General features: G+C 45.7%; 1 protein-coding gene and 1 non-coding gene across 2 annotated transcripts; one reads left to right on the top strand and one right to left on the bottom strand.

Moving 5' to 3' along the window:
- Nucleotides 1–689: 689 nt before the first annotated feature.
- On the bottom strand, nt 690–24,457 carry VPS37B (VPS37B subunit of ESCRT-I). Its single transcript, XM_056859674.1, has 4 exons — nt 24,353–24,457; nt 7,831–8,002; nt 6,182–6,264; nt 690–1,277 (listed from the first exon to the last, which is right to left on the bottom strand). The coding sequence occupies exons 1-4, from the start codon at nt 24,455–24,457 to the stop codon at nt 786–788; spliced, it is 852 nt and encodes a 283-aa protein (XP_056715652.1). The 3' UTR covers nt 690–785.
- TRNAS-GGA (transfer RNA serine (anticodon GGA)) lies at nt 19,814–19,888 on the top strand. The gene has a single exon. It is a non-coding gene; the product is annotated as a tRNA-Ser (tRNA).
- Nucleotides 24,458–25,158: the final 701 nt, after the last annotated feature.

Genomic DNA, 25,158 nt, shown 5'->3' with positions numbered 1-25,158 from the left:
ATTGCAGGGAGTCCTCAAAATGGCACTAATTGTATAATTCAGTCACCTTTCAAAAGTAGGAAAAGTATTTTGCATTCACTGTGTTGGAAATCCTGAGACTTTCTGGAGGTTGGTAAGTTTAAGAGGAAAGTTGATTTCTCATCATTCGAGAAAGCAGTCCAGGGAACCCCCCACCCTGAAACCAAAGGTATTACATCAGCATTGGCAGTGATGTGCCCCGGCCCCCCAATCAGATGCCAACTGAACTCAAACCTACGCAATAATTTTCAGAGCATGTATGACAAGCACCAGGCACAGAGAGGACCAGGCTAACAGCCTGTTTCAAAGAAAGGTTTTCCACTGCAGTTTCACTGTCAGAATGCTTTTGCAATGGCTGATGTGTTGCATATCAGAACAGAGGTTTCCTTGAGGAATTGGTGGCTTGCAGTTCACTATGCTCGAAGTCGTAAAGCAAACAAGACCCCAACAGAACAGGCAGGCATCATTCCAGATTGGCTGAAATAATTGCTCAAGACGCCAATTGTAATGGAAACATCTCACCAGAGTGGCAAAATTCAGTTGGCCCAACCACCTTCCATTCACAAGTTATGTAGATGCTGATTCTTTACGAGAAGAAAAGTACGGTCATATTTGTCAAGCACGTTGATGCATCATCAGTTGTCACCCTAAACGCCTTCTGAAATCATGTGCGAAGAATGGGAGGTCAGCCACTTCTTCAGGTGAGTCTCAGAGTTAGGGAATAAGGAGAAGAGCACCGATACGTGAGTCTGGCTCCAATGGCATATTCACTGTAAGATAAAGCCAGGGTTGGGCGGGAGGCGAGGTGGCGGTCTTTGGGGCAACGCTGGTGGGAACTGTGATGCAAACTGAGCTGGGTATCCTGGTGGCATTTGACTCGTAGGAGGAACTCCCGTTCGCGGGGGAAGTGGAGGGTATGGAATATTTGGATAGGGGAGGGCTGGTCCAGCATTCATTGCTGCCGTAAACGGAGTAGGAAAGCGTCCTGCTGGGGCCACAGAAGTGGGAGGTGGTGGAGGTGGATTCCGACGAGGCATAACGGAGGGAGGGGTATTTGCCTCCACAGTCTGAAGCACTGGTGGGGTTTCTGTGGCTCTCGGCTGAGGTGGCACTGGGGGGAGTCTCGGCCCCTTCAGCACCATCTCTTGAAGTTTTTCGATTTTTACGCGCCGCAGGTGAGCCAGTTTCCTCTGGCTCTGGTACTCATCAATGAAGGTGTCCAACGGCACTTCACCATCCAGAAACTTCTCGGCCATGTTCTGTCACAAAGATGGAAAGAATGATTAGGGTTGCCCTCTGCTGAAGTTGCCCTCTAGCTGAAGTCGAACATTCCTGGCTGGTAACACAGACCAGTAAATAAAAAAAGGGGGGAAGAAACCCAACCTTAAAAAACCAAACACTGGGCACCCAAGGTTGTGTAAAAAAGGTAAAATTATGTATTAAAAAGCATTTTTATTTTAAGGAGCTTATATCAGGGTTAAAAACATTAAAAATGATAAAACAAGGCACAATGGCAACTCATAAGGTCAGAGATTTAAACCACGCACCATACGTATTTCGGCCTACAGGCCTTCATCAGTGGTCAAATAAAAAACAGTATAATGCACACACAAGTAATACACAAATGTATCACCATATATAGATAAATTGATATAAGCCCAGGCATGCATGTATAATAAATTTCAAATTATGCATGCGTGTATAATAAATTTCAAATTAGAAATCCTTCTAGGTAGAATACCTGTAAGTTGTTCTACACTGGGTTGTATTAGTCTCTCATACAGAGTGGGCTTGGTAAAGCAATACCCAGCTTTTGGAAACAAACGCAGACCAACAATACACTGAGGTGCCTTGATCCTGAGGGTGGCTCGTCTTGCAGCGGCATGAACTGTGTTCACATCAATAAGGGCATGGTGGTCTTTAGTTGGGAAACTGAGATTGGTCCACCCAGTGCTTTTTTATCCCTCCTTCCCTCACCCCACCCAAAGAGCTCAGGGGAGCATACAGATCCTATGCCCGTGTTGGCGAATGCATGGCACGCATGTCGGATTGGGCATGCGGAGCCCTCTCTGTGGGCACGCGCGGGGAGCCGTCGCCATGGACGGGGTGGGCGGGGCGCTCCTCCGCTTGCAGCAGCCGGAGCCTTTCTGCGTGGCGGCCGTGCTGCGCTCTCTTCGGAAAAGGCGCCCTCTCCAACGCCTCCCTCCACAGGCCGGGCCGGGCGCAATAGAAGGGGCGAGGGCCCCTCTCCCGGGGGCAGGGCCAGGGGAGCCGGGCCGGGGGCGAGGGGCTAGGCGGCACTCTCCTGGCCAAAGCCTCCTTCTGACAGCGGCTGCAGCAGCCTGGAGCTGGACTTCTGGGAGCCGCCTGAGGGGGACGAGGAGGAGGAAGGCAGCGAGGAGGAGCTGCTGCTGGAGCCCCAGCATCGTTGCCTCTGGCCTCGCCGCCCCCGCTGTCATCCCCCCAGGCTGGCCTCGGTGCCGCTGCCACTGGCGGGGGGCTCTGAGGGGGGGCTCTGAGGGGGGCCAGCAGGGAAGAGCGCCCAACACACCGCCTTTCTCCCCCCACCTGCGTGCGCACACGCATCATCAGGGCTGAAGGCTTCGTGCCTCACACGCACGCACGCGGCTGGCTTCTTCCTCTTCCCCCCCTCCTGCCCCCCAACAGCTGACAGGCAGTGGGGAGGCCAGCGGCAAGGAGGCCGGGCCTCCTCCTCCAGCAGCAGCTCCTCGCCGCCTTCCTCCTCCTCGTCCCTTTCAGGCAGCTCCCGAAAGACCAGCTCCAGGCCACAGCCGCTGCCATCGTCCTCCTCCTCAGGCGCCTCTCCCCGGCGGTTTTCGCCCGCTGTCTCCTCCTCAGGGCGCTTGCGGAGGGCCAGGCGGCCCCTCAACAGCCATGCGTCTGCCAGAGAAGGGCCTGCCATCTCCCTTCGTCCTTTCTTTCTCCCCTCCCCCCTCTCCTTTCTTCCTTCCTCCCTTTCATCCTTTCTTCCCCAGTTCCTTCCTTCTCTTTCCTTTCCAAGTTCCTTCCTTCCTCTTTCTTTCTCTCTGTCCCTCCCTCCACTCTTTCTTCCTTCCTTTCATCCTTTCTTCCTTCTCTTTCCTTTCCCAGTTCCTTCCTTCCTTTCTTTCTCCGTCCCTCCCCCTTCCTTCCTTTGTTCTCTTTGCTTTCCCAGTTCCTTCCTTTCTCCATCCCTCCCCCCTCCCTTCCTCTACTAGGGTTGCCAACTTCCAGGTGGTGGCTGGAGACCTGGCAACCCTAGCATCTCCCACCCCCGCCGCTGGGAGAGCTACACCTGGTATGGCCCCCGAATTATGCTATAAATATGCAAATGGCCCTTTGAAGGAAAAAGGTTCCCCACCCCTGCGGTAGATGCTTTAAGCCGTGTTGGCTTAAATTGCCATGTTTAAATTGCCGTGTTGGCACTTGGCGGTAAATAATTGGGTTTTGGGTTGCAGTTTGGGCACTCGGTCTCTAAAAGGTTTGCCATCACTGTAATATGCCAGGGATCCCTAACCTTTTTGAGCCTGGGGGGACCTTTGGAATTTTGACACAGCATGGTTTAAACTATAATAAATACTAATAAGTATATTTACAAATGCAGCTTTATAGTTTATAGAATAAACACTAACAGATATAAGATTTAGAGTTGAAGAGGGCACACTTGATTTTATGTTAGGTTTTTATGTTAGATTTTAGATTAGGAGTCTATGTTAGACTTTGTATTTACGTTTTGTGTTATATGTTAGGTCTTTGTTCATATAACTTTAAAAGTTGAAATAAAAGTTTATAAAAAATAAAACCAGAAATTGCTTTCCAGTGCACCTCGCCAGCAGGGTTAGTTTGGTGCTTCAGTGTCTACGGGAGACAGGAATGTGCCATGACGTAATTTCCCACACAGCCAGCCAAGCCGTTCTTAGGGCTGGCTACAGGCTATGCTAACCAGGGAAATATTTAATAGGGAACTCCTCAGGCAAACCTCCAAAATTCACTGCAAAGCAGGAAGTCGGGGTTCTTCGGCTGCTTGGCCTGGCATGGGGCTGCTTCAGCAACCTCTTCCAAAACCTCAAGGGAGGTCAAACGGACAACCCAGCACAAGTCAGGGCACTGGGCAGTGTCCTACCACTCCGCTCGGTTAGTGGCAGCACGATCCTCTGGCACAGAGAGCAACTGCCAACGCAAGAGCCCATTTCACCAGCGGAACGGGCAACTGTGTCAGTGCAGGTTCCTTGCACCAGAGGAAAGCTGAGTAGTAGGATAAGCCCACACTTTGCAGAAAATCCTCCCAACTCCACAGTGTGAACTTAGAATAAATTGTGCACACCAGGCAAGCGGGGTGAGGACAGGTGCTTGAATATGCCTGGCTTCACCAGGGCAGGCTGGAAGAGGGGACAAGCTACCATTCCGGTGGGGGCCTTGAACAGCTGACCAGTTTAATGGGATTTTGTGCTCTAATCATATCCCACCCACACCAAGATATGATGACAGTGCACACCACAAAGCATGATGAAGAAACAAGTGTGCATGTAATCATCCTACACAATTTATTTGTGTGCCAGAATTAGGGCTCAAACACACACACACACACACCCATTTTCTTTTATCCCTTTCGCCTCTCTTTTTTGCTTTCCCTTGGGGATTTCTTCCTCTGAGACTTCCCCCTCTGCAATATTTGGTTTTTCCTGTGTGGATTAAAAAAAAAAGGATTTAGGTCTTTTCAAGTTTTGGGAAAGCTCTAGGACAAGGATGACACAGAACCCCTGCTGCTTCTCCACTCCCGCTAACTCCAAAAGGAAGCCTCCATCAGGCGCTTTCTGATTAAAGCCTTCAGCAAGCAACACCTACAGATTTGCAAAGTTTTCAGCAACTGCAATTAGGCTTTTTTACAAATTTGAGACTCTCAGGGTGTTGAATATTGAGCACATGAGAGCCAGCAGTTAATACTTCACGTGCATATGATAAATACTCACAAAAATTACTGAACTCACGCCAAATTGCAATCCCCAAGCATTGCTGGCAAACTCAAGCGGAGGAATGTGCTCAGTTGCAACAGTGAGTAGGAGGATGCTGAAAGAGGAAGAGCCCACTGAGCCCCAGAGACCGGAGGGGTGACTGAGCCCACGCATAAGTAATCCAGCTCTTAAAGCAAACCCAGGCCGAGGAATGAAGGAAAGTGCTTAAAGCAGGACGCTGCCATTTTTATTGAAGGTAGAGGCTTCCGAGAACAGAATAGTTGTGCCTTTGTAAGCCAGGGGAACTGGAGTCTATAGAGCATGTTTTGTTCAGGTACTCTTTTTATGAGGAAGCTTGCTGTAAACTAATCATTCTCCTGCTCAGTCAATTCAGAAGAAGGGAGAATTAAGAGTCTCCTTTGGGAAGGAAATGTCCAGACGGTAAAACAGGTAGATAAATTCTGTGCAGCTGCATACAAAGTCCGCCGCTTTAAGCTGGGTCACGGCAATTAGATTAAATCTATAAAATCTTTTAATATTTGGTGAATTTCAGTTTATTATATATTATTCAAGAATTTTAACTAGGTACTGTTTTTGTAAAATCTATGTATGTAATCTTTTATTTCATGTATAAATGACGTAAGTGTTCGACTGGCGTATGCCGTATTAATAAATTTGATTCTGATGCTGCCATTTGTAGCAAGAGCAGCATCTTGAGAAACAAGAGTCTTGATTGCCATGGTTGCATCTGGGGAAGGGGACAGTTTTTATGGCTTTCTTTGTGATGATCTTACGGCACTGTTTTTATCATTTTATTGTATTGTTTTACCTTGTAAGCCAAAGTCTCTGGAGAGGGCAGCATATATATTTGCTAAAGTAACTAAACAAGCAGCTAGCTCTGGGAGAGCCTTCATGAACCTTGCTCTCCTGGACAAACTACAGTCAGGGTTCTGGATTGAGTAGGGCTCAAGAAGAGCTCTTGCACCATGGAGACTGATCATTCTCCCCACCCACTCCCAGATGAGCCGTTGCTCACGCCCTCCTGTGACCAGAGGCATGTGCAGACAAGTAGGCGATGCACCTGTGGGTTGGTAAAATGCCCTGTTCTCATCTACAAATCTTCTTTTTCGCAGAAGAGCTGCAGACTGTGAACAGCGCTCAGAGGAAGCCCGATGTTAGAAATTTGAATCCTGCAGGCTTCTTCCACTTACCTCAGTGTCTTCTTCGATCTTCGCCCCTTCTGTCTGAAGAAGTGCTAACAGGGTCTCCAGGGAAGCGTGGCTAGATTGTCGGTCTGGAAAATGGAGCAAAAGCGGCAAGAATCACAAATCAGAACACAGCTGTTAAGTGCAATATTAGTTAAGCTAAAACTTTAGTTATTCACTTAAGTGGAAGATTTAAAATCTAGCAAGAGGAGTAATGAAAAATAAATACACTGCACGATTAGTCAAGACAGTATTAATGTCAATTAGATGAACTTTCCAAATGGCCATCTTTTTAGTCAGAAGCTGATTTGGGGTTGGCAGGGAGAGACCTATGCAAGGGACTGAAGGCCTCCCTCGCCCTCACTGGCCCTGTTCCCATGCAGCCATCGCTGTCCCAACTGAGCTATCACAAAAACAGCTCCTCCCTCCAAGCTATCCACTTGCTTCTTTTTCCCTGTTACTTTCTTCCTAGTGAAGCCCTGTCCCAGCTGATTTGGATTTGTGGGGGTTTCAGAACTGGAAACCCAAGCAGTAAATGGCAACAGGGTGGGTGTGATCCCATCGACAAATTACCTGACACATCTATCCTATACATACTGATGTGGAACGCCCTTTTGATTCAAGTGCTTTTGGGTCTCCAGCTTGAACTAAAAACGCTATGCTTCGGTTTAAGTGCACTGCTAGCAAGCCAGTCACTACACAGCACTAAGAAAGTGGTCAACTGCCATGAATTTAACTAGGTGGACTCAGGCAAGCCAATTATCACCTCGGCCCTGCCTCTCATCTAAAATATGGGGATAACGCCATAGACCTGCCTTATGGACAAACTGCACGGACATGTTTTTAACAAGTCGGGGCCGAGTTCCCTGGAGCCACGCAGCAGCTGTGGGGAATGGGTATTAAAAATTAAGCATTTCGGCTTGGAATGTCGCCACACAGGGAGGAAGGGCTCTTGCCTTCTCCCCCAAGCCATTTTCCTGCATGGAAACTGTGGGGGGGGGGCTATTTCTCTATTTTTTGCAGCTCCACATGTACAGAATATTCCACCTGGAGCAGCAAAATCAGGGAAATAACCCCCTAGCATACTTTCTGCAAGGGAAAATGGCTTGGGGGGATGCAGGACCACCACCACCACCCCGTGGTGTTCTGAGCTATTCTGGGCTCTCGTTTATTTATTTATTTTAATGCCCCGCAGCTGCTGTGTGACTGCAGGGAACCCAGACCCAATTTGTTAAAAACCTGAATGTATAATTTGGCCCTTAGAGATCGATTGTAAGAATAAATAACAAGAAGCGCTTTGAACACTCCAAAGCTGTATATAAATGCTAAAATTTACTAGTCCACTATTCAATCCATGAAGACTTAAGAGGACTGGACGATGGAAAGCTGCTCTTTCAACTTCATGAAAAAGTCTGGCAATCTCCAGGGATAAGATGACCAGCGTATGGGGACACGTCTGCTTCAATCCGTTTTACTTCTCAAATATAAACAGTGTCGTTTTCACCCTCAACAGCCTGTTAGGTATATTCAGAGCAGTATTTCTAAAAATGCTAACACTCAAAAATGCAATCTCTCTCTGACACATTCCTCTTTTTCTGCCAGACGCTTCAGAGAGAAAGACACAGAAAGGCAAGGATTCGTCAAAGGGACATTACCTAGCTTTGTTTTCTTTATCTGATAAGCTTCAAAAAGAACCTGCAGCTCCTGGTACTTTTGTGTCAAAGTGGCCTTCAGAGCATCCAGCTTCGGCTGGTACAGGAGGTTGCCCTCGGCAAGGCTACGGTTGCTGGCAAGAGTCATGTCCTTGCTAAGTTGAACATTTTGGGCCTGTAAAAGAAAAATGCAGAGTTAAGCAAGTGCTTCCATGAATTCCATTCAGGAGCAGACACTATCGTTTGAAGAGGTAGAGCATCTGCTTGGTATGCAGAAGGTTCCAGGTTCAATCCCTGGCATCTCCAGTTAAAGGGACTGGGCAAGTAGTCTGCCTGAGACCCTGGAGAGCTGCTGACGATCTGAGTAGACAATACTGACTTTGATGGACCAAGCATCTGATTCAGTATAAGGCAGCTTCATGAGTTCATGTGAAGAACTTCCTACGCTCCTACAGTGGCCAGTCTTTGATTTGGGACATGTTTCAGCTAGTGCGTGAACTCCACGTGGTCTTCAGGTCACTATCAGCCTCAGACCAAACAGGAAACACTGTGAGTGGGGGAGTAGTACAAATCTTTGAATATGACTGCATATTTTTGCATGCAGACTTCTCCAGAGAAGGTTCTGCCAAGAAGAGTTCAAATGTCAAACTAAACTGAGGACACCCACGTTCGAATCCCCATTCTTCTATGAAGTTCACTGGGTGACTCTGGGCCAGCCTTCGGCCGGTCTACCTCACAGGTTGTTGTTAGGATAAATGGTAGGGGGAAGTCCTATGAGTAAAGGTTGAAGGAGCAGGGTATGTTTAGCCTGAAGAGGAGAAGACTGAGAGGTGATATGATAACCATCTTCAAGTACTTGAAGGGCTGTCATATACAGGAGGGTACCGAATTGTTTTCTGTTGCCCCAGAAGGTCGGATCAGAACCAACGGGTTGAAATTAAATCAAAAGAGTTTCCATCTTGACATTAGGAAGAATTTTCTAACAGTCAGAACGATTCCTCAATGGAACAGGCTTCCTCCGGAGGTGGTAAGCTGGAGGTTTTTAAGCAAAGGCTAGATGGCCAACTGTCAGCACTAGGGTTGTGGAAATCTAGAACCAACCTGAAATCTAAAAGATAGAACTGAACCATAGCATGACACATTAAGTAGTGCAAAAATTACATAATAGGATCCTACTTACAGTAAGCTATACAAACCAACATAGACCACAATCCCTAATCATTTATCCAAGTACGTTTGTAGACAGACAGACAACCTTTATTTGGTATATAACCAGCAAAGTTACAAAAAGTCCCAAATCCTAATACACTGGTAAAACGTTTGTAAATAAATTACTCTCATGCCCAGCTAGTGAGGTTCCTCAATTGAAGGAGGAATTGTAAAGGCTAAACTCAGTCATGCAGCTACAATCAACAGCATGTTACTGTTTTCCCTACTGGGGTAAGAAGAACAAGGCCCTGTTTCCTTGATTACACCAATCTGATAAGAGGTCTTCATAGCTTTCTGAGATTAACACAGTGCCAACAATTCTCTGCTTGTTCTCAAAAGAGACTGGATTCCTTTTTAATTCATTGCCATTCACTTACTAACAATTATTCGCTGCTTTTTTGCCAATACAACCAGGCAGTTTGTGGTTCGAGATAATGGCTCACAGTTTAGTACAAATATGAAAGAGAGATTGGAGAAGGAAGAAAAATAATCAAAAATATGCAGATTCTTTTATAATATTATCTAACCACCAAGTAGGACAACCGCCGAAGGGGACACCGTTCCGCATTCTTCTCCATTCCCACGGCACCCTACGACACCCCAGAATGATTTCTGGGGTTGTGGGACTAACACAGAGGAACAGCTGTGCGAGCTGGGCTGGAGTTCGCATGGTCAAGGGATTGAGATCACCCCCTGCAAACACAGCTCCAGGGATGGGGTCATTTCATCGCCTTGACCCTCCTGACCCCAGCCTCCCAAACTGCACTGGCTATTCCTCTGTGGAAGTTCCACAGCTCTGGAAATTATCTGTGGAGAGAATGAAGGGGCTGTAGGCATGAAGAATGCAGAAAAAAACTCTATAGATCTTCCCTGCACAAGCTGCTCTCCTTCGGTTTGTGGCTTGGCTCACTCTGCAGAGTCGTTAGGAGCCACTGCTCAGTCTACCCCTCTCTGCTCAGTCTAATGCAACAACCCTGTGAAGTGCATTAGGCTGAAAAAGAGGCTTGAGGTCAAGCCATGAGCTTTCACGACTACTAGGCGATCTGAATCTGGTCCCTCTTTGACATTCTAACCACTAAATATTCCCGCTCACTGATCTTTGGTATAGCATTTATATAAGGATGCAACCCCACTTTAGGTGAAATTATCAGAGGCAAATTTGAGGAGAGGGCCATTCATGGCTACTAGTAAAAATGGATACTAGTCATGATGCATTCCTACCCTCTCCAGGATCAGAGGACCATGCCTAGTATATTAGGTGCTGTGGTACCCAGGCAGGACAATGCTGCTGGAGTCATCTTGCTTGTGGGCTTCCTGGAGGCACCTGGTTGGCCACTGTGTGAACAGACTGCTGGACTTGATGGGCCTTGGTCTGATCCAGCATGGCCTTTCTTATGTTCTTATGCAGCGCACACAACAGAAATGAGTTATCAGAGGACACCCCAACCTCTCATACCTTGCTCTGTTGACCTGCCTCTTTCTTAGAGAAAAAAAATACAACCCGTGCAGCCACGTACTTAGCACTCCGCTGAAGGGTTTTATTATCACACGCCATGTTGAAACACCATCTTCTAGGATAGGATGATGAGTCTTAGCAAGTACCCACTTAATGTGGTGCTGTCATTAGGCACGCCTAGCAATGGCTAGCGCCCACCCACCCCCCACCCGGAGGCCTCTTCACTGATGGGAAGCTCCTGGAGGAATCTGGCTGGCCACTGGCAAAAGGATGCTAGAGTCGATGGCCTCTTTGTCTGAGCCAACCAGACCCTTCTAATGCCGCCCCTCGATCTTAAGGTCTTCAGCCTAGCTCTCCAAAATCCCCGCCACACAACAGTCCAGAGCCACGCATTTCCTACAGTACAAAGTTTAAGATTGTGGTCAGTTATTACCTTAAGAAAAACTGGAAAGCCTATGCTCCATAAAGTGAACTGGTTTTCTGCATCGTTAATTGCCAGTTCTTTTCCACATGATTCATTGCAATGTCCCCTTCAATAAGCCTTCCTTGTGATCTACTTTTAATCTCTTTCCAATTCATCTATGCACTGCCTCCACAATCTATTTTTACATTTAGAACAGTGTGCATCTCTCTCCTTCTCTCTCTCTCACACACACACACACTCTTCCAGCCATATCTGTGATATAATGCAAGAATCCCAGCTGCTGAGCACAAGAGAAGCCAGCATGCAGACTGCTTACAACTGAGCGTATTGAGTTAAATATTTCTGTTCTTGATTAGCAGCGTGCATCACCACATTTACAAAACCAGCACAAGATTACATTCCATGCTATAAATTAACTAAGCCAAAGTGCTCCTGCCAGTGGCAGTTTCCACATAACAAGGCAGCGATCATTAGCATTTACTAGATTTTCCCAAACCAATTACATTAAAAGGGGTTAAAGGTAATTCCAGAACAGTAAAAGACACTATCATGTTGTTTTTTCCTTGACATTATTCCGTAAGGTTTTGTCATCTGCTTTTAAAAAATGTAAACACAGGTGAGTATATAGTCACAATCGGCATCTCCAGTTAAAAGGATTAGGCAAGTAGGTGATGTGAAAGACCTCTGCCTGAGACCCTGGAGAGCTGCTTCCGGTATGAGTAAAGAAGACTGACTGATGGACCAAGGGTCTGATTCAGTATAAGTAAGCTCTTTTTGTCAGACTTCTCATACATTACCAGGAAGTGAGGAGAAGGGACCAAAGAGGGCTGCTGCTGAACATAAATTCTTAAGCCCCAGCACCGCCAGCAGAAGCCACAGCTACTGCACCTGAAAGCATCTCACCAGCATAAAGAAGTTTTATAGATTAAAATTTAGAACTAGGATCATGCAAGCACAAAGGAAATGCGTTACTATAACACGATATTTATATGCTTCTTTTCTCTTAGCAAGTTGTATGACCCATAGCATGACCTATTTCATGGTAACTGAATGCTGAAGTTTAGAGTCAAACTTTAGTCTATGCAATCCTTGAATTTGTTTTAAAAAGCAAAATACCCTATCCTTAATGCAATACCACATAGAATCATAGAATTGGAAGGGACCACCAGGGTCATCTAGTCCAACCCCCTGCCCAATGCAGGAAATTCACAACTACCTCCCCCACACACACCCAGTGCCGAGAAGATGGCCAAGATGCCCTCCCTCTCATGAACTGCTTAGGTTCATAAAATCAGCATTGCTGACAGATGACCATCTAGCCTCTGCTTAAAAAACTCCAGGGAAGGAGAGCTTACCCCATCGAGGAAGCCTGCAACAAACCAAGACAATATAAAATAATGTTCAGCTTTACCAATAGTTCTTCTAAAGCCATGGTACAGTCTTGATACACAACTCAACCTATGCATGATGTCTGACCGTTTGCACCTATACAACATCCCCCATATTTCAAACCCTATTTGTCTTATACACGAGCTGAAAAGCTTTTTATTACTCATAAACCCTTTGTCAAGTCCTGCCTCCCTTTCTGCCACTTATAAAGAACTTTCCAAACCAAGTGTTTTTAAGCCTGCCTTTCTCTTTCAGCCTTTCAACTGAATGGAGATGTCCATTGGCTCACCTGGAACTGACAGTCCAATGCTATGTACATTGGTTCTTGTGGGTTATCCGGGCTGTGTAACCGTGGTCTTGGTATTTTCTTTCCTGACGTTTTGCCAGCAGCTGTGGCAGGCATCTTCAGAGGAGTAACACAGTGTTACTCCTCTGAAGATGCCTGCCACAGCTGCTGGCGAAACGTCAGGAAAGAAAATACCAAGACCACGGTTACACAGCCCGGATAACCCACAAGAACCAATGAACTCTGACCGTGAAAGCCTTCGACAATATTTTGCTATGTACATTCATTTGAATTATAAACTATTTATATGCATGAGGACACAAGACAGAAAATAAATCTGCACAACAAACACCATACAAAGGCATTTTATCTGCTAGCACAATGGAAACAACATAACATGGAATGCAAACTAACAACCAAGTCCAAACATGCCCACTGTGCATGTGTGTGTGTCATCAAGTCACAGCTGACTCATGGCAACCCCATAGGGTTCAAGGTGAAAGACTCAGAGCCATCATAATGTATTTTTTGCATTTCCCAGTTACTGCACAGAACACATCATTTACTGGTTAACACAAACTACCCCTATATGTGTGTATTATATTTACAACCACCCTAGAGGGTCATATTGCAAATAGGAAGTGAAGCCTGAAAGAGAGAGCCCATCATGTCCTATAAGGTTGCTAACAATCTGGGCCAGATTTCAGCCGGGACCCTCGCTCAAAGGCCACTCCCCAGCCACTAGACCAGAAAAGTACTGAATGAAATCATTCAAGATGAGGCGCATGCATCCCAGGCAACTGGGAAGAGATACATATTAGATGGAGAATTTCACGGTTATTAGAAAAGGCTCTGTTTAACAATCTGCATAGCATCAGTTACTCCTCCATGTCCAGGAGCAAAAAAAAAACTTTACAGGTACTATCCCAGTAACCTTTGGTCATATAAAACCTATCTACAACACAAGGTCACACAAAAGCAGCAGGGCGGGGACAGACCCCAAAGGTACGGTCTCATATCTGAAAAATCTTCTACCGCTTTCCTCCCTTGCAGCTCTCAGTTCTTGATAAAAAAAATAATTGCCACTTTCATTTCCCTGCTTGTGCTTTTGAATATTCTGAAAACCACAAACCGAAACCTCTTAGAAACTTAACAGTTTTCAGAGCTGAAGGAAGTTAAATTGACTATGAGTAATATTTCTGCTTTTGTGGGTTTTGAGGGCACGTTTCTGGGGCTAGTGGAGACTGACATACATTGATGCTATAGTTCACTGTAATTAACAGTAACATGTGAATATAGGGGCAAACCTGAAGAACGAACATGGACTATATGATGAGAACTACAGCCAAAACTCATGAATAAGTAAATGCAAAAGTTAACAGCAGTCTTGTAGGTTATCCGGGCTGTGTAACCGTGGTCTTGGAATTTTCTTTCCTGACGTTTCGCCAGCAACTGTGGCAGGCATCTTCAGAGTAGTAACACTGAAGGACAGTCCTTCAGTGTTACTACTCTGAAGATGCCTGCCACAGTTGCTGGCGAAACGTCAGGAAAGAAAATTCCAAGACCACGGTTACACAGCCCGGATAACCTACAAGAACCAATGAACTCTGACCGTGAAAGCCTTCGACAATATTTTTAACAGCAGTCTGTTTAACATGTTTAGTTGTGAATTAATCTCCATTAACCTACATCAGGAAAAATCTCTTTCCTTTTCGCAACTCCAAATGCATTTAATTTTTCAAAGTTAAGGCTGAATTCTTCTAATCTTTTATCCTAAACAAAGGGGTAAACAATCCCACTTGCTTTGCTAACTGAGTAATAGCTAGACTGCTCAGTACACTGGCAGTAAACAAAAAGATAAATACCCACCCCCCAAAAAAATCCTTTAGCAAATTCTCGCTGAACCGTTTCCAGATAGAAGGGGAACATTTGTACCATTTATGGCCCCATTAATTTTATTCTAGAGCTTTGATAATTGTATTTATATAACATTCACATCACAGTTCAGAGGGAAAGATTAAACACGTCAGAGGAAGCACCCAGCAATCAAAACAAATTACAAACAAAACGGCAGTCCACGTCACAAAACTCCAATAAAAGAGGCAATTCCATAAGCTCCAGGGATACATGGAGCAAACAGTGGGTATGCACTCAAGAAAAACATGGCTTTACATCAAAGAAGTGAGCCCAGTACAACAAGTTAGCAACCTCACCAACCACCAATCCATCATGAGTTTCTTGAACATGGCCAACAAACTGGAAAGGAGATAAGGACCGGGTGAAGTGGGACTTGATTTCGAAACAGACTGAACCAAGGTATTGCTCATACTGCACAAAACAAAAGGGACAGGCGCACATTGCGAAATCCAATTACCAGAAATATTAAAAAACTGAAACACAAGGCTCTGAGTTTATTGCTTTAAACTAAGCCTGAGTCCAAAATGACGAAGGGGCAGTTTTATGCCGACCAGATCACTCCGGAGTTACAACTTCCAATGGCACATAACTTGTGAACTGCAGAGACTCTATCAATGAGGTACCAGAAATGTAAGCCAGCTCCAGCCTCCCTCCAAGGCATGTGCTTACAGCTTTCCAACCACGGTTCATGTATTCCACTGGTTCCCAACCGGTGGTCCGCGGACCACCAGGGGTCGGCGAAACAAAGTTATAAAGTAAACCCATAATAAAATAATATTTACGCGGGTGCGCACGGATTGCGTGATCCCGCACGCGGAGCGAGCGTGTGAAGGAGGGAAGGAAGGAAGGGAGCAGAGGGGATCCAGGCGCTGCCGGTGCGCGTTGCGTGAGCGCCAAAAGACAGTGGAGGAGTCCGACGCCCGGTTAGCGGGTTGGCGGTGAGTAGCATGCGGGTGGCGGTGGCGACCCGGGCGCGCGTGGTGAGTGGCTTCTGGGCGTCCGGGGGATCTGGCGAGCGACCCGCCGCCTGTTGAGAGGGGCAGGGGGTGAAGGGGGAGGGCGGCCACCCCATCAGAGCAAAAATGCACCCCCAGGTCCTACCCCAGTTCCCGGGCTCCTTTTGTTGGGAGGCACTGTGAGTGCGGTGCCGCTTTCCGCGGCACCAGTCCGCATCGGTCTCTCGGGGCAGGAGCGCCACCTCCCCCCTTCTCCTCCTCGGAGCCTTTCTCTGCTCCTCTGTTTCGAACAGTTGCATGGTAGGGCATGCATATCTCTCCCCCCCCCCCCTCACGTCGGGATTTGTACTTGGGAATCGTGTTTATGGCAGACAATAAGAAAAGACTCTTTATTTTTTTTAATCGAAGGGCGGCGTTGGTTGCAGCCGCTCATAACAAAACAAAAAAATACATTAAAAGGTTGTGGAAACCCTTTTTTCCAGTTGTGTGGTAAAAGGTGTTAATGTTGTAAAAACCTGGTATGCGGTGGATACAAACGAGAGGCATCAAGTGCCCAAAAAATCTTGCAGCTTAAAAAGAAGAAATGCATTTCCATATTAGTGAAAGTAGCCCGTGTATCTCTGTACGTGTAGCTCTGAGCAACAGTATTAGCCCCAGAATTGCCCAGCTTGTAAAAAGGATGCAAGCTCAAAAATCACATTGATTTTCAATTAAAAGTTCTCTATTATAACAAATATATTCATATAGTATTCTAAGTTTAATGTTTAACTAACAGTTATGATTAAAGTTTATTTTTCAAATTCTCTGAATTTTTATTTTGAACCTTGGGGTCCCTGCACCGAACAAAAAAGTCCTAGTGGTCCCTGGTCAAAAAAAGGTTGGGAACCACTGATGTATTCAAAGCCTTGCCAACATAATAGTAGGGAATGGAACAAAGGGATAAGAATCAGAATGCAAAATCCCATTGAGCACACCAACAACAACCACACTTCCTTTCTCAAGGCCATGTAGGGTTGCCAGGTCCCTCTTCGCCATTGGCGGGAGGTTTGTGGGGTGGAGCATACGGAGGGTGGGGTTTGGGGAGAGGAGGGACTTCAACGCCATAGAGTCCAATTGCCAAAGCAGCCATTTTCTCCAGGGGAACTGATCTCTATCGGCTGGGTATCAGTTGTAACAGGAGATCTCCAGCTAGTACCTGGAGGTTGGCAACCTTAAGGCAGTGAGGCAACTGACCTGTCTGAATGCTGGTTTACTTCAAAACTATCTGCACTGAATTACAACACACAGTAGTAAGAAAAACCAAACAAATTGGGAATGCTGACTTTTCTTCTCCAGCTTTGAAAACTATACTTACCCAAAGCTTTGTGAGTGTGTTTAAATATGTATGTGCTTAGATAGCAGGCTTAGACGTAGTTTAGAACAGGATGGGAGTCTGGTTATTGACATGATTAAGTAATAACCCTATTAAATAGCTAACAGCTGCCAGGAGGAGCTCTGACCATCCCCCCTCTCTCACCAACACACACTTTCTTCTGTGTTTTGAAGGAGAATGTGAAGGAAGGATGGGAGAGGAAAGAGCTGATGTGAAATAACAGCCTTCCCATCACAAAATGACCAGATATCCACAAAATAGTGACTCATATGCACAATTCGCCAAGTTGAGGGGTGGAAAACAATGCGGGGCTACAGAGAATGGCTCAGCGTATGGCTGCGTATACCTTCCGAAATGCGATATCTGAATGAGACTAACCCCAGCTGCTCCCCACAGTCTGGCAAATCTAGTCATAATTATAAACTTGCTTTGGCAGATGCTACGGCAAGGAATTCTGTCAACATTTCCATTAGATTTTTTTTAAGGGGATTCACAAAAGCATTAACTTTTGACTAAGATTAATATAACTAAGTTTTAAAGGTCTTTCCCTCCAGTCCCAATATACTAGAGCCATAAGATTTAATTAACATACCTGCAAGTAATTATAAAAAATAAACTGGACAAAAATGTGAGAAGCATGAATCCTTTTGCTTAACATACTTATTCCTCCTGATCAAGGTTATTCACCTGTCCACATGGACATCTCTGTTAAGTGCAAATGGCAAGGGGCACAGGGATACGCACGCATCTAATACTGCATGCTTCATCTCTGGTTTGAATGAGGAAGTCCAGTCACAAGTACAAAGATTCTCTGGACTAGGGCTAGAAAGTGGCAAAAGATTTATTACCCATCAGCCCTATAAATTCAAGACATCATATAAAAGCTATTGCAAATTAGGTTTTCATAAGTGACATTCAAACCCAATAAAACAAGTCAGGTTTTATGTAGCTTTTTATTTGCATTGCAGCCAGTGTTATAAATTCAACCCCTCACCAGTAAAAACAGAAGTGGGCAAAACTTTGTATTTGGGGAAGGAATGGATTTAACATAGAGATTGTAACATAAATTTTACGCCCCTCCTCCTTATTGGGCTGTATGTATGTACAGAGATCTCTATTTTAACTCTGTTTTTGATTTTTTTAATGTGTGTTGGAGGTGATTTTAATGGTTTTAAAATGTGATTTTTTCATGTATGTTTTCATCTGTAAACTGCCTTCATAGCTATCTTTGAGGGTAGAAAGGAAAGACAATTTTTGTAACTAAATAAATAATATTTAAGGAATGGCATTATTTCATGATGCCATGTTTAAAAGGTGTGGGATTAGGATCTTGAAAACTCGGGTTCAAATCCTCCATTAGAAAGCTCACTGGGTCATCTAGTCATACAATATTAGCCTGGCATACTTTTGCAGGGTTGTTGTCAAATAAAACTGGGAAAGGGAGGACCATGGATACCACCCTCATCTTCTTGGAAGAAGGGCAGGATAAAAATGTGCTAGACAGAAGCATATGCTTTCATCAGCTAGAGCTGGGTTCGTTAAACACTTGAAACTTGTTGGTGATAAACACACAGGGGGCTTTTATGAGAAAAGCTGCTTTTGCTCTTACGGATATATACCACTCAGTGAGGTTTTAATTCATAAGCTTTAATAAACGTATAAGAACTTAAGGTGTCACAGGATTACATTTTGGCGATTAAAATATTATCTTGTAGAGTCACCCTACAAAAGGGGAAAAAACACACACCTGTTGACACAGGTGGTTTCCATATATTTGCCCAGCTTCACAATTCATTTCCTGCAAGCGCCAGCCATTCTGCAGCACCCAGTGCCAGCTAGCCTTTTATACTTGGAATCAACATCCTGTGTCTGCCACTTCCTTTCCAGCAGTATTCAGATAAACCTGTGTTGGTACAAGACTAAGCCGTTGTAATATCCTCTGACTGGCCCTAGCGCCCCACTCTCATCCTAGGCCCTGCTCTGGGAAGCCCCAGGGCTGACCTTGGAGCAGTATGATTGGTATTGTCATGCCAGAATGTCAGAAAAGAAGTCCGCTTGTTAGAAACCGGATTTCTCTAATTGACAAATAAAAGAGAAAAGAAAACCGGCCTGTAGTTATAGACATGTTTAATTAGTAGCCTTAAAACCTAATTTCATGTTGGCTAGCAAAACATGACCACATTTATAGTGGGGTTAAAGAACAGTACTTTGGAGCCATGGAATCTGGACAAATTACCGTAACGTGCTCGGCTTCTCCTCCCTCCTTCCCTGCCTCGAAAGAGAACACCAACAACTGTCCGTGGAAGCCCCCTTATCTTCCAGGGAGTCAACCCACTGATTTAGATGCTCAGCATTAAGAACCTAGCAAACCAACAGTGCTGACAATATATAAGTATAACATATTTCTGGTACCTTTGTCAATGTATGAGGCACAAAAAGGATATATTTTTCAACCAGCCTGTGATGGTGAAATGGAATTTAAAAGTGTGCATGTTTTGCCTGGGTGCACCACAATATGTGGAGACCACAGTGAAGCTGAAATTCTAAATGCTGTGGTTTTACTAAGAAACCCCGCCCAGAAAATCAAGGTTCACACAAATAAGGGTTATATTGTGCACTGTTTATAAGAGGCAACAGTAACCTGGGGGTGGGGGCGCCACTGGCATGATCATATGATGTTCTTAAAACGTTTAAAGATCCTATTCTGCTACTTTACAAGCTCTTCAACCTAAGGAAAACTTAAAAATTAACTAGTCGTGAAGAAACAAACGCTTATGTTCCCAGAAAAGGTAGGCAAAGGAACTACAAAATCAAGTTAAGTTTCAAAATTATAGTCAATTCCAAGGCTTCTTTCCAATTAGGTGGGTGCAGACTTGTCACCAGTGAATCCTAATCTTACAGAGCAAACTATTACTACTGTGGAGCACCAGTACAGGGGTTAATTTATTCCTTTGTTACAGGATGATGGCTTCAGTGGGGAGGGGCTGTGGCTCAGTGGTAGAGCATCTGCTTGGAATGCAGAAGGTCCCAGGTTCAATCCCCGGCTTCTCCAGTTAAAGGGACTAGGCAAGTAGGTGATGTGAAAGACCTCCGCCTGAGACCCTGGAGAGCCGCTGCCAGTCTGAGTAGACAATACTGACTTTGATGGACCAAGGGTCTGATTCAGTAGAAGGCAGCTTTATGTGTTCATGGGTTTAGTGCAGGTCTTTATGCTTAAAAGACAGTTAGAGATCGCGAAACGGCTTATCATTTTTGGATAAGGGGAAGAAAGTTACTGTCTTGCTTGTGCTAAGAAAAACTACCTTATCATTCAAACGACTCCATACCATGCTCTGAATTCTGTTTTCACTGGTGTGACTTGAGAAATGTGTTACACATGTAGTATAATTTACTGGGGTGGTTTTTTTTCTATTTCTCGCATATAATTTAGTAAGACATTCCATGAAGAATCTTTAGGACATCTCTGCAAATGCTTGCTAAGCGAGAGAGAGAAAGAATGGCCAAGGTCACTGAAAAAACAGAAAAGAAATGGCTGGAGGTCCCGACCAGTCCTCCATACAGACGTTAACATCAGTCGTGGCGATAGGTTATATAAATGGTGCTATTCCTTCAGCATCAGTGTATTTGCATTCTTGGTCATAGAAACACTTTCTCAAAGTAGTGATAAGGACTTCCAATTGCTGAAGTGCTCCACCGTACTGGAAATCTGCTGCTGGTATTTGAAATATCTGTTTGCCCCTGACCAAAACTGACACAAAGAATTCAAACCGGCTTCTGGGCAATCGATGCCACTGCCAAAGAATCTGAAGTATTTTGCTTGCCTCACGTACGCACCCAAAAGGCAGCGCCATCAATGGAACACCCTCAGTGCTCATGTCAAAACCAGGATAGGTATGACTCCATCACCAAATTACAGAGCAATGGAGCCTTAAGGAACCTACCTGATTAATTTGACATCCTTAATTAAAATGACTTTAACGAGACCAGAAGTGTGTGTTGAATGACCTACACCGCATGGGTGGAATGCAGAGTTGCAAAACTCTGCACCCGCACCTGGGAGTAGGCCCTATTAAACTCAAAGGGACCTGCTTCTCACTAAAAATGCAGGGGGGTTAAGGATTCAAGTGGCCATTCAAAAGGAAATTGGTTTTAATTGAAGGAAACTTACGAGCCACTCATTCCAAAGCTGCCACCTGCTACCCCTCACCAATATGCAAAAAAGAAAAAAACCTTGTAAGCATGAACAATCTTGTAAAGTAACCACAAAGCATGCCCAACAAACTGACTGTAGCCCCAAGAATGACGTTAGTTACATCCGAGGTAAGAGTGGACCAAGATCTACTAAATTAAGATTTCTGTTCACAAAAAGAACAAAAAAAAGTTTTTTAAAGGGCAGGCTCCATCTTTCAGCCACTTCATTTTTTCATTTTCGCATGAACTGAGAACTATGAACAGAACTTTGTTCCATTCCATGGCAAAGTTTTCCTTATAGCCTTGGAAACAAGGAGAGCATTATCAGAAAGCTCGATACAATCTTAGCTACAGTTGGGATTTCTATAGCTTGGTACAATGATCTTGCTGAGAACTTTTCAGCTATTCAGACCTGTAGCCTAGGCATCCCCCAAATGATAGGCTGGCTTTCGAGGTTTTATATTAGCCTGTTACCAAGGAGGAACTGGAAACCAGAGACCCTCTCTCTCTTTATAAATTCCAGACAAACAAAAGAGCCCAGAGCAAAGCTGCAAAGATTTCTAAAGACTCACAAGTCCTTTATTTGACTGGTTGCTACACTAACAAGTTCCAAAAAAAATTCAGGCATGGGTGGGAAAGACTGTCTTCACCTGAGAACTGCATGGGGGGGGGGGGGACTAGCAACGCAAAGAGAAGAAGTCACAAGTCTGAAAGGTGTAGATTTGGTTAATTAACACAGCTTATATTTTGCTAAAATAGCAGGGGAGGGGAAACAGAAAAATGTCTCCAAGGAGGAGAAAAAGGGGCTGGTTTTTAAAGGAGGAACAGCTAGATTCATATTCCAAATAAATGGGCACTGAATACATTTTTGCCCAATTGTGTGGACCGCACAAGACATCACCTCCAAATGAGGAAACAGCTTTTGATCCTAGGAAAAGGTGGGGAGGAGGGAAAGAGGAGATGCATACATCTGCGACTCAAGCAAAGCTAAAATGAACAATGAATCCAAGCTACCCCATGGGATCGGGGGTACCAGATGTCCTTCCTTTTAAGGAAGTGCCCCTTATGCCAAGAACATCACCGCTCCACAAAATCATGAACAGTCCCTTGCTTATGTCAGGAAAAGAAACAAAGATCCAGCAATAGCTTCCATTTTTTTAAAATGTTTTGATCAGAGCGTAAGACCTTGACTGTAGTACGGATCTGAATGCTTGTCTGTGCCCTTCAAGGGTCATTAAAATGAATTATCTGGGGACAGGTGGTGGGCAGAGGGTAGGTCTCCATGCATTTTTATTTAAACTTGAATCTTCTCATGGGCTTACAAGAGGACTGGACAGGAACCCTCCCATTCCCTGCTTCTTACGCCCTCATTCCCACAATGAGGCACAGACTTCCCAGCTCCGGACTGAGACACTTCCCATTCTGCCAACAGACCACAACCTCCTAACCTTAGTATCCACTAAGTCCATACTTGAAGTGAAAGAGCCATTCTGGAAAACAGGGGTGTGCCCTAAAGCTACAGGGACATTCACACAGAGTCCACAAACCCTAAAATAAACAGGAGCCCTGCAGCACCTGACAGACTAACAGCATTTTTATTCTAATGACTCCCCAACAGGGTGGAAATAATGCTAAACCCAAGCCCAGCTAGATCCACTCTGAACAGAGACCCACTAAAATCACATAGGTCTTAAGATTTCAGCAGATGGGGTTAATATCAGAGCCCTTACAGTGTTGGGGGGGAGGGGCACAACAAAGAAAGGGCTAGCCAGCCATCAGGGACACCCACGCTCACTTGCTCCCCAAACCAAAAGGCACAGCATTTCAGCTGTGAAGTAAGGGTAGGTCAACCAGTAGATCCTGGCTTTTAAGAAAGCAATCTAAAAACGGGAAAGGGCCCTTGATCTAGCTTGGTTCCTACCCCATAACATACAGAGGAAGGGGAAAATTTCTCTAGCAAGTTTCCCAGGCAACAAAGACAAGCAAGAACATATTTAGGGTGGGTGGGACAGTTAAGCTTAGAGCCCCTTCTCCACCCACACTGCCAGAATAGCTAGCCAGCGGTAATACACATACACAGCAAGATTTGCTTACAAGTAAGCCTGTGTCGCATCAAACAGGAAACACTGAAAATAAACCCTTTTTTAACTCTTTATTTTAAGTTTATTTTATAATAACAACAACAAAATAAAAATACAACAGTAGGTTAAACATCGTACAGTCAAGATATGTTTCAGTATTTGGTTCCAACATTATACACCAGTACTTTTTACAGAAATCGTACCATTTGTTGTATTCCCTTAGCAGAACTTAATAAATGCAAATCATAAGACATCGGAAAATAAACCCATTTTAATTGTATCGTTCAATATTACGCTAGCACAGTATTGGGGGGGGCAAAGCTATCTTTTAAACACTGAAAACAAATCCAAGTGTTTTTCAATATTATACTAACATAGAAGAGTGGGGAGGGGGAGAGAAACCTGTCATTTAAACAAAGACACAATAAAAAAAACCTGCAACAGTTCATAAAACTGCAAGCACAGGAGAGAGCCAACGCAGTGCAATCCTAAAGAGAGTTACTCCAGTCTAAGCACATTCATTTCAACGGGCTTAGACTTGACCAATCCTGCATAGGATTGCACTGGCAGTCATAACCACTCTAGCGCCTTTGATCTGAGTTTGTTAGAATCATAGAGTTGGAAGGGACCACCAGGGTCATCTAGTCCAACCCCCTGCACGATGCAGGAAATTCACAACTACCTCCCCCCACACACACGCCCAGTGACCCCTACCCCATGCCAAGGTGGCCAAGGTGCCCTCCCTCTCACCTAACGCAGGCATGAAAGTCAACTCACAGGGATCCGGCAGCCTTAGCATTTGGGGGACGGGGATAAAGAGACACTAAGAGACTTCCTAATCCAGTGGTTCTCAACCTTTTTTGCTCCACTCCCCTCTTTAACCATTGTTCAGAATATAACTCCCCCCCTCCCAAAATAGTCTAACTCAAAAAAAAAACCAAACTACAATTTTACAGATTGCACATAATCTACAGGACATCACACTTTGCTGAACAGTGGTCCAAATTTTCCCCCCCTGAAATCCCCCCCCGGGGGGGGAATCCCCTCTTGTTGAGAATCCCTGTCCTAATCACTATCATTAATAGAAACATTAATGTCCAAGAAGAGCAGAGGCAACGGGGGAGGGCAAGGTGTTATGGGGGGTAGGAAAGCTCTCCTAAGCGCTGGTTTCCTAGGCAACAGGGACAAGGGCTGCCCCCCCCCTGCACCGACTCTCACCAACTACCCCCCCTCCCGGGATCTACCTCCTCCATCTCACGGGCCATGCTCTGGAGTTGCTCCTCGTCGTCCAGCAGCTCGTTCAGCTGCTGCAGGCTCAGGCCCTCCAGCCGCTTCGCGTCCACCGCCATTGCGGGCCGGGGGTCGGCAGGAGGGGGGGGGAGAGAGAGAGAGAGAGAAGCGAGCGAGCCCCCGCCTCCGGCCGCCACCTCTCCTCCGCCTCCCTCAGTCGACGGCTCCTGCCGCGGAGGCTGTTCCGGCCCCTCCCGCCGCCCCCGGGCGTCCCACCGGAAGTACCGCCGCGGCCGCTCTTCCCAGCTCCCTCCCTCTGACCTCACCGCCAAGACGACGACTGAGAACGAGGAAGAGGGGAGGGCGGCGCCGCCACGGCCACGCCCCCTCCATCCTCCCCCCTGACGTCAGCAGCGGCCACCCTGTTGGCAGAGGGGGAAGGAAAGAGGCGGGAAAAAGGGCTGAGGCGTCGCGCGCCGTGCGGGGGAGGGGCAAAAAAAAGCGCGGGAAGCCGCGCCTGAGGGGCCAACGGGCCAGTCAGTGTCACCTCAGGGCCATTTATGCACGGGAGGTTTTGCTTGTACAATCACCTTCCCTACAACAGACACCCTGTGAGGTAGATGGGGCTGAGAGAGCTCTAAGAGAGCTGTGACTAGCCCAAGGTCACCCAGCTGGCTTCGTGTGTAGGGACGGGGAATCAAACCCTGTTCTCCAGATCGAAGCCCACTGCTCCAAACCACTGCTCTTAACCACTACACCACGCTGGCTCTCAGAGCCAAGCCACCACAACCCTGCTAGCCCTTCAGAGGCCACTCGGCTC

Source organism: Euleptes europaea, chromosome 13 (assembly GCF_029931775.1).
Source record: "Euleptes europaea isolate rEulEur1 chromosome 13, rEulEur1.hap1, whole genome shotgun sequence".
Taxonomy (NCBI): Eukaryota; Metazoa; Chordata; class Lepidosauria; order Squamata; family Sphaerodactylidae; genus Euleptes; species Euleptes europaea.
This window is presented reverse-complemented; position numbering and strand designations above follow the sequence as displayed.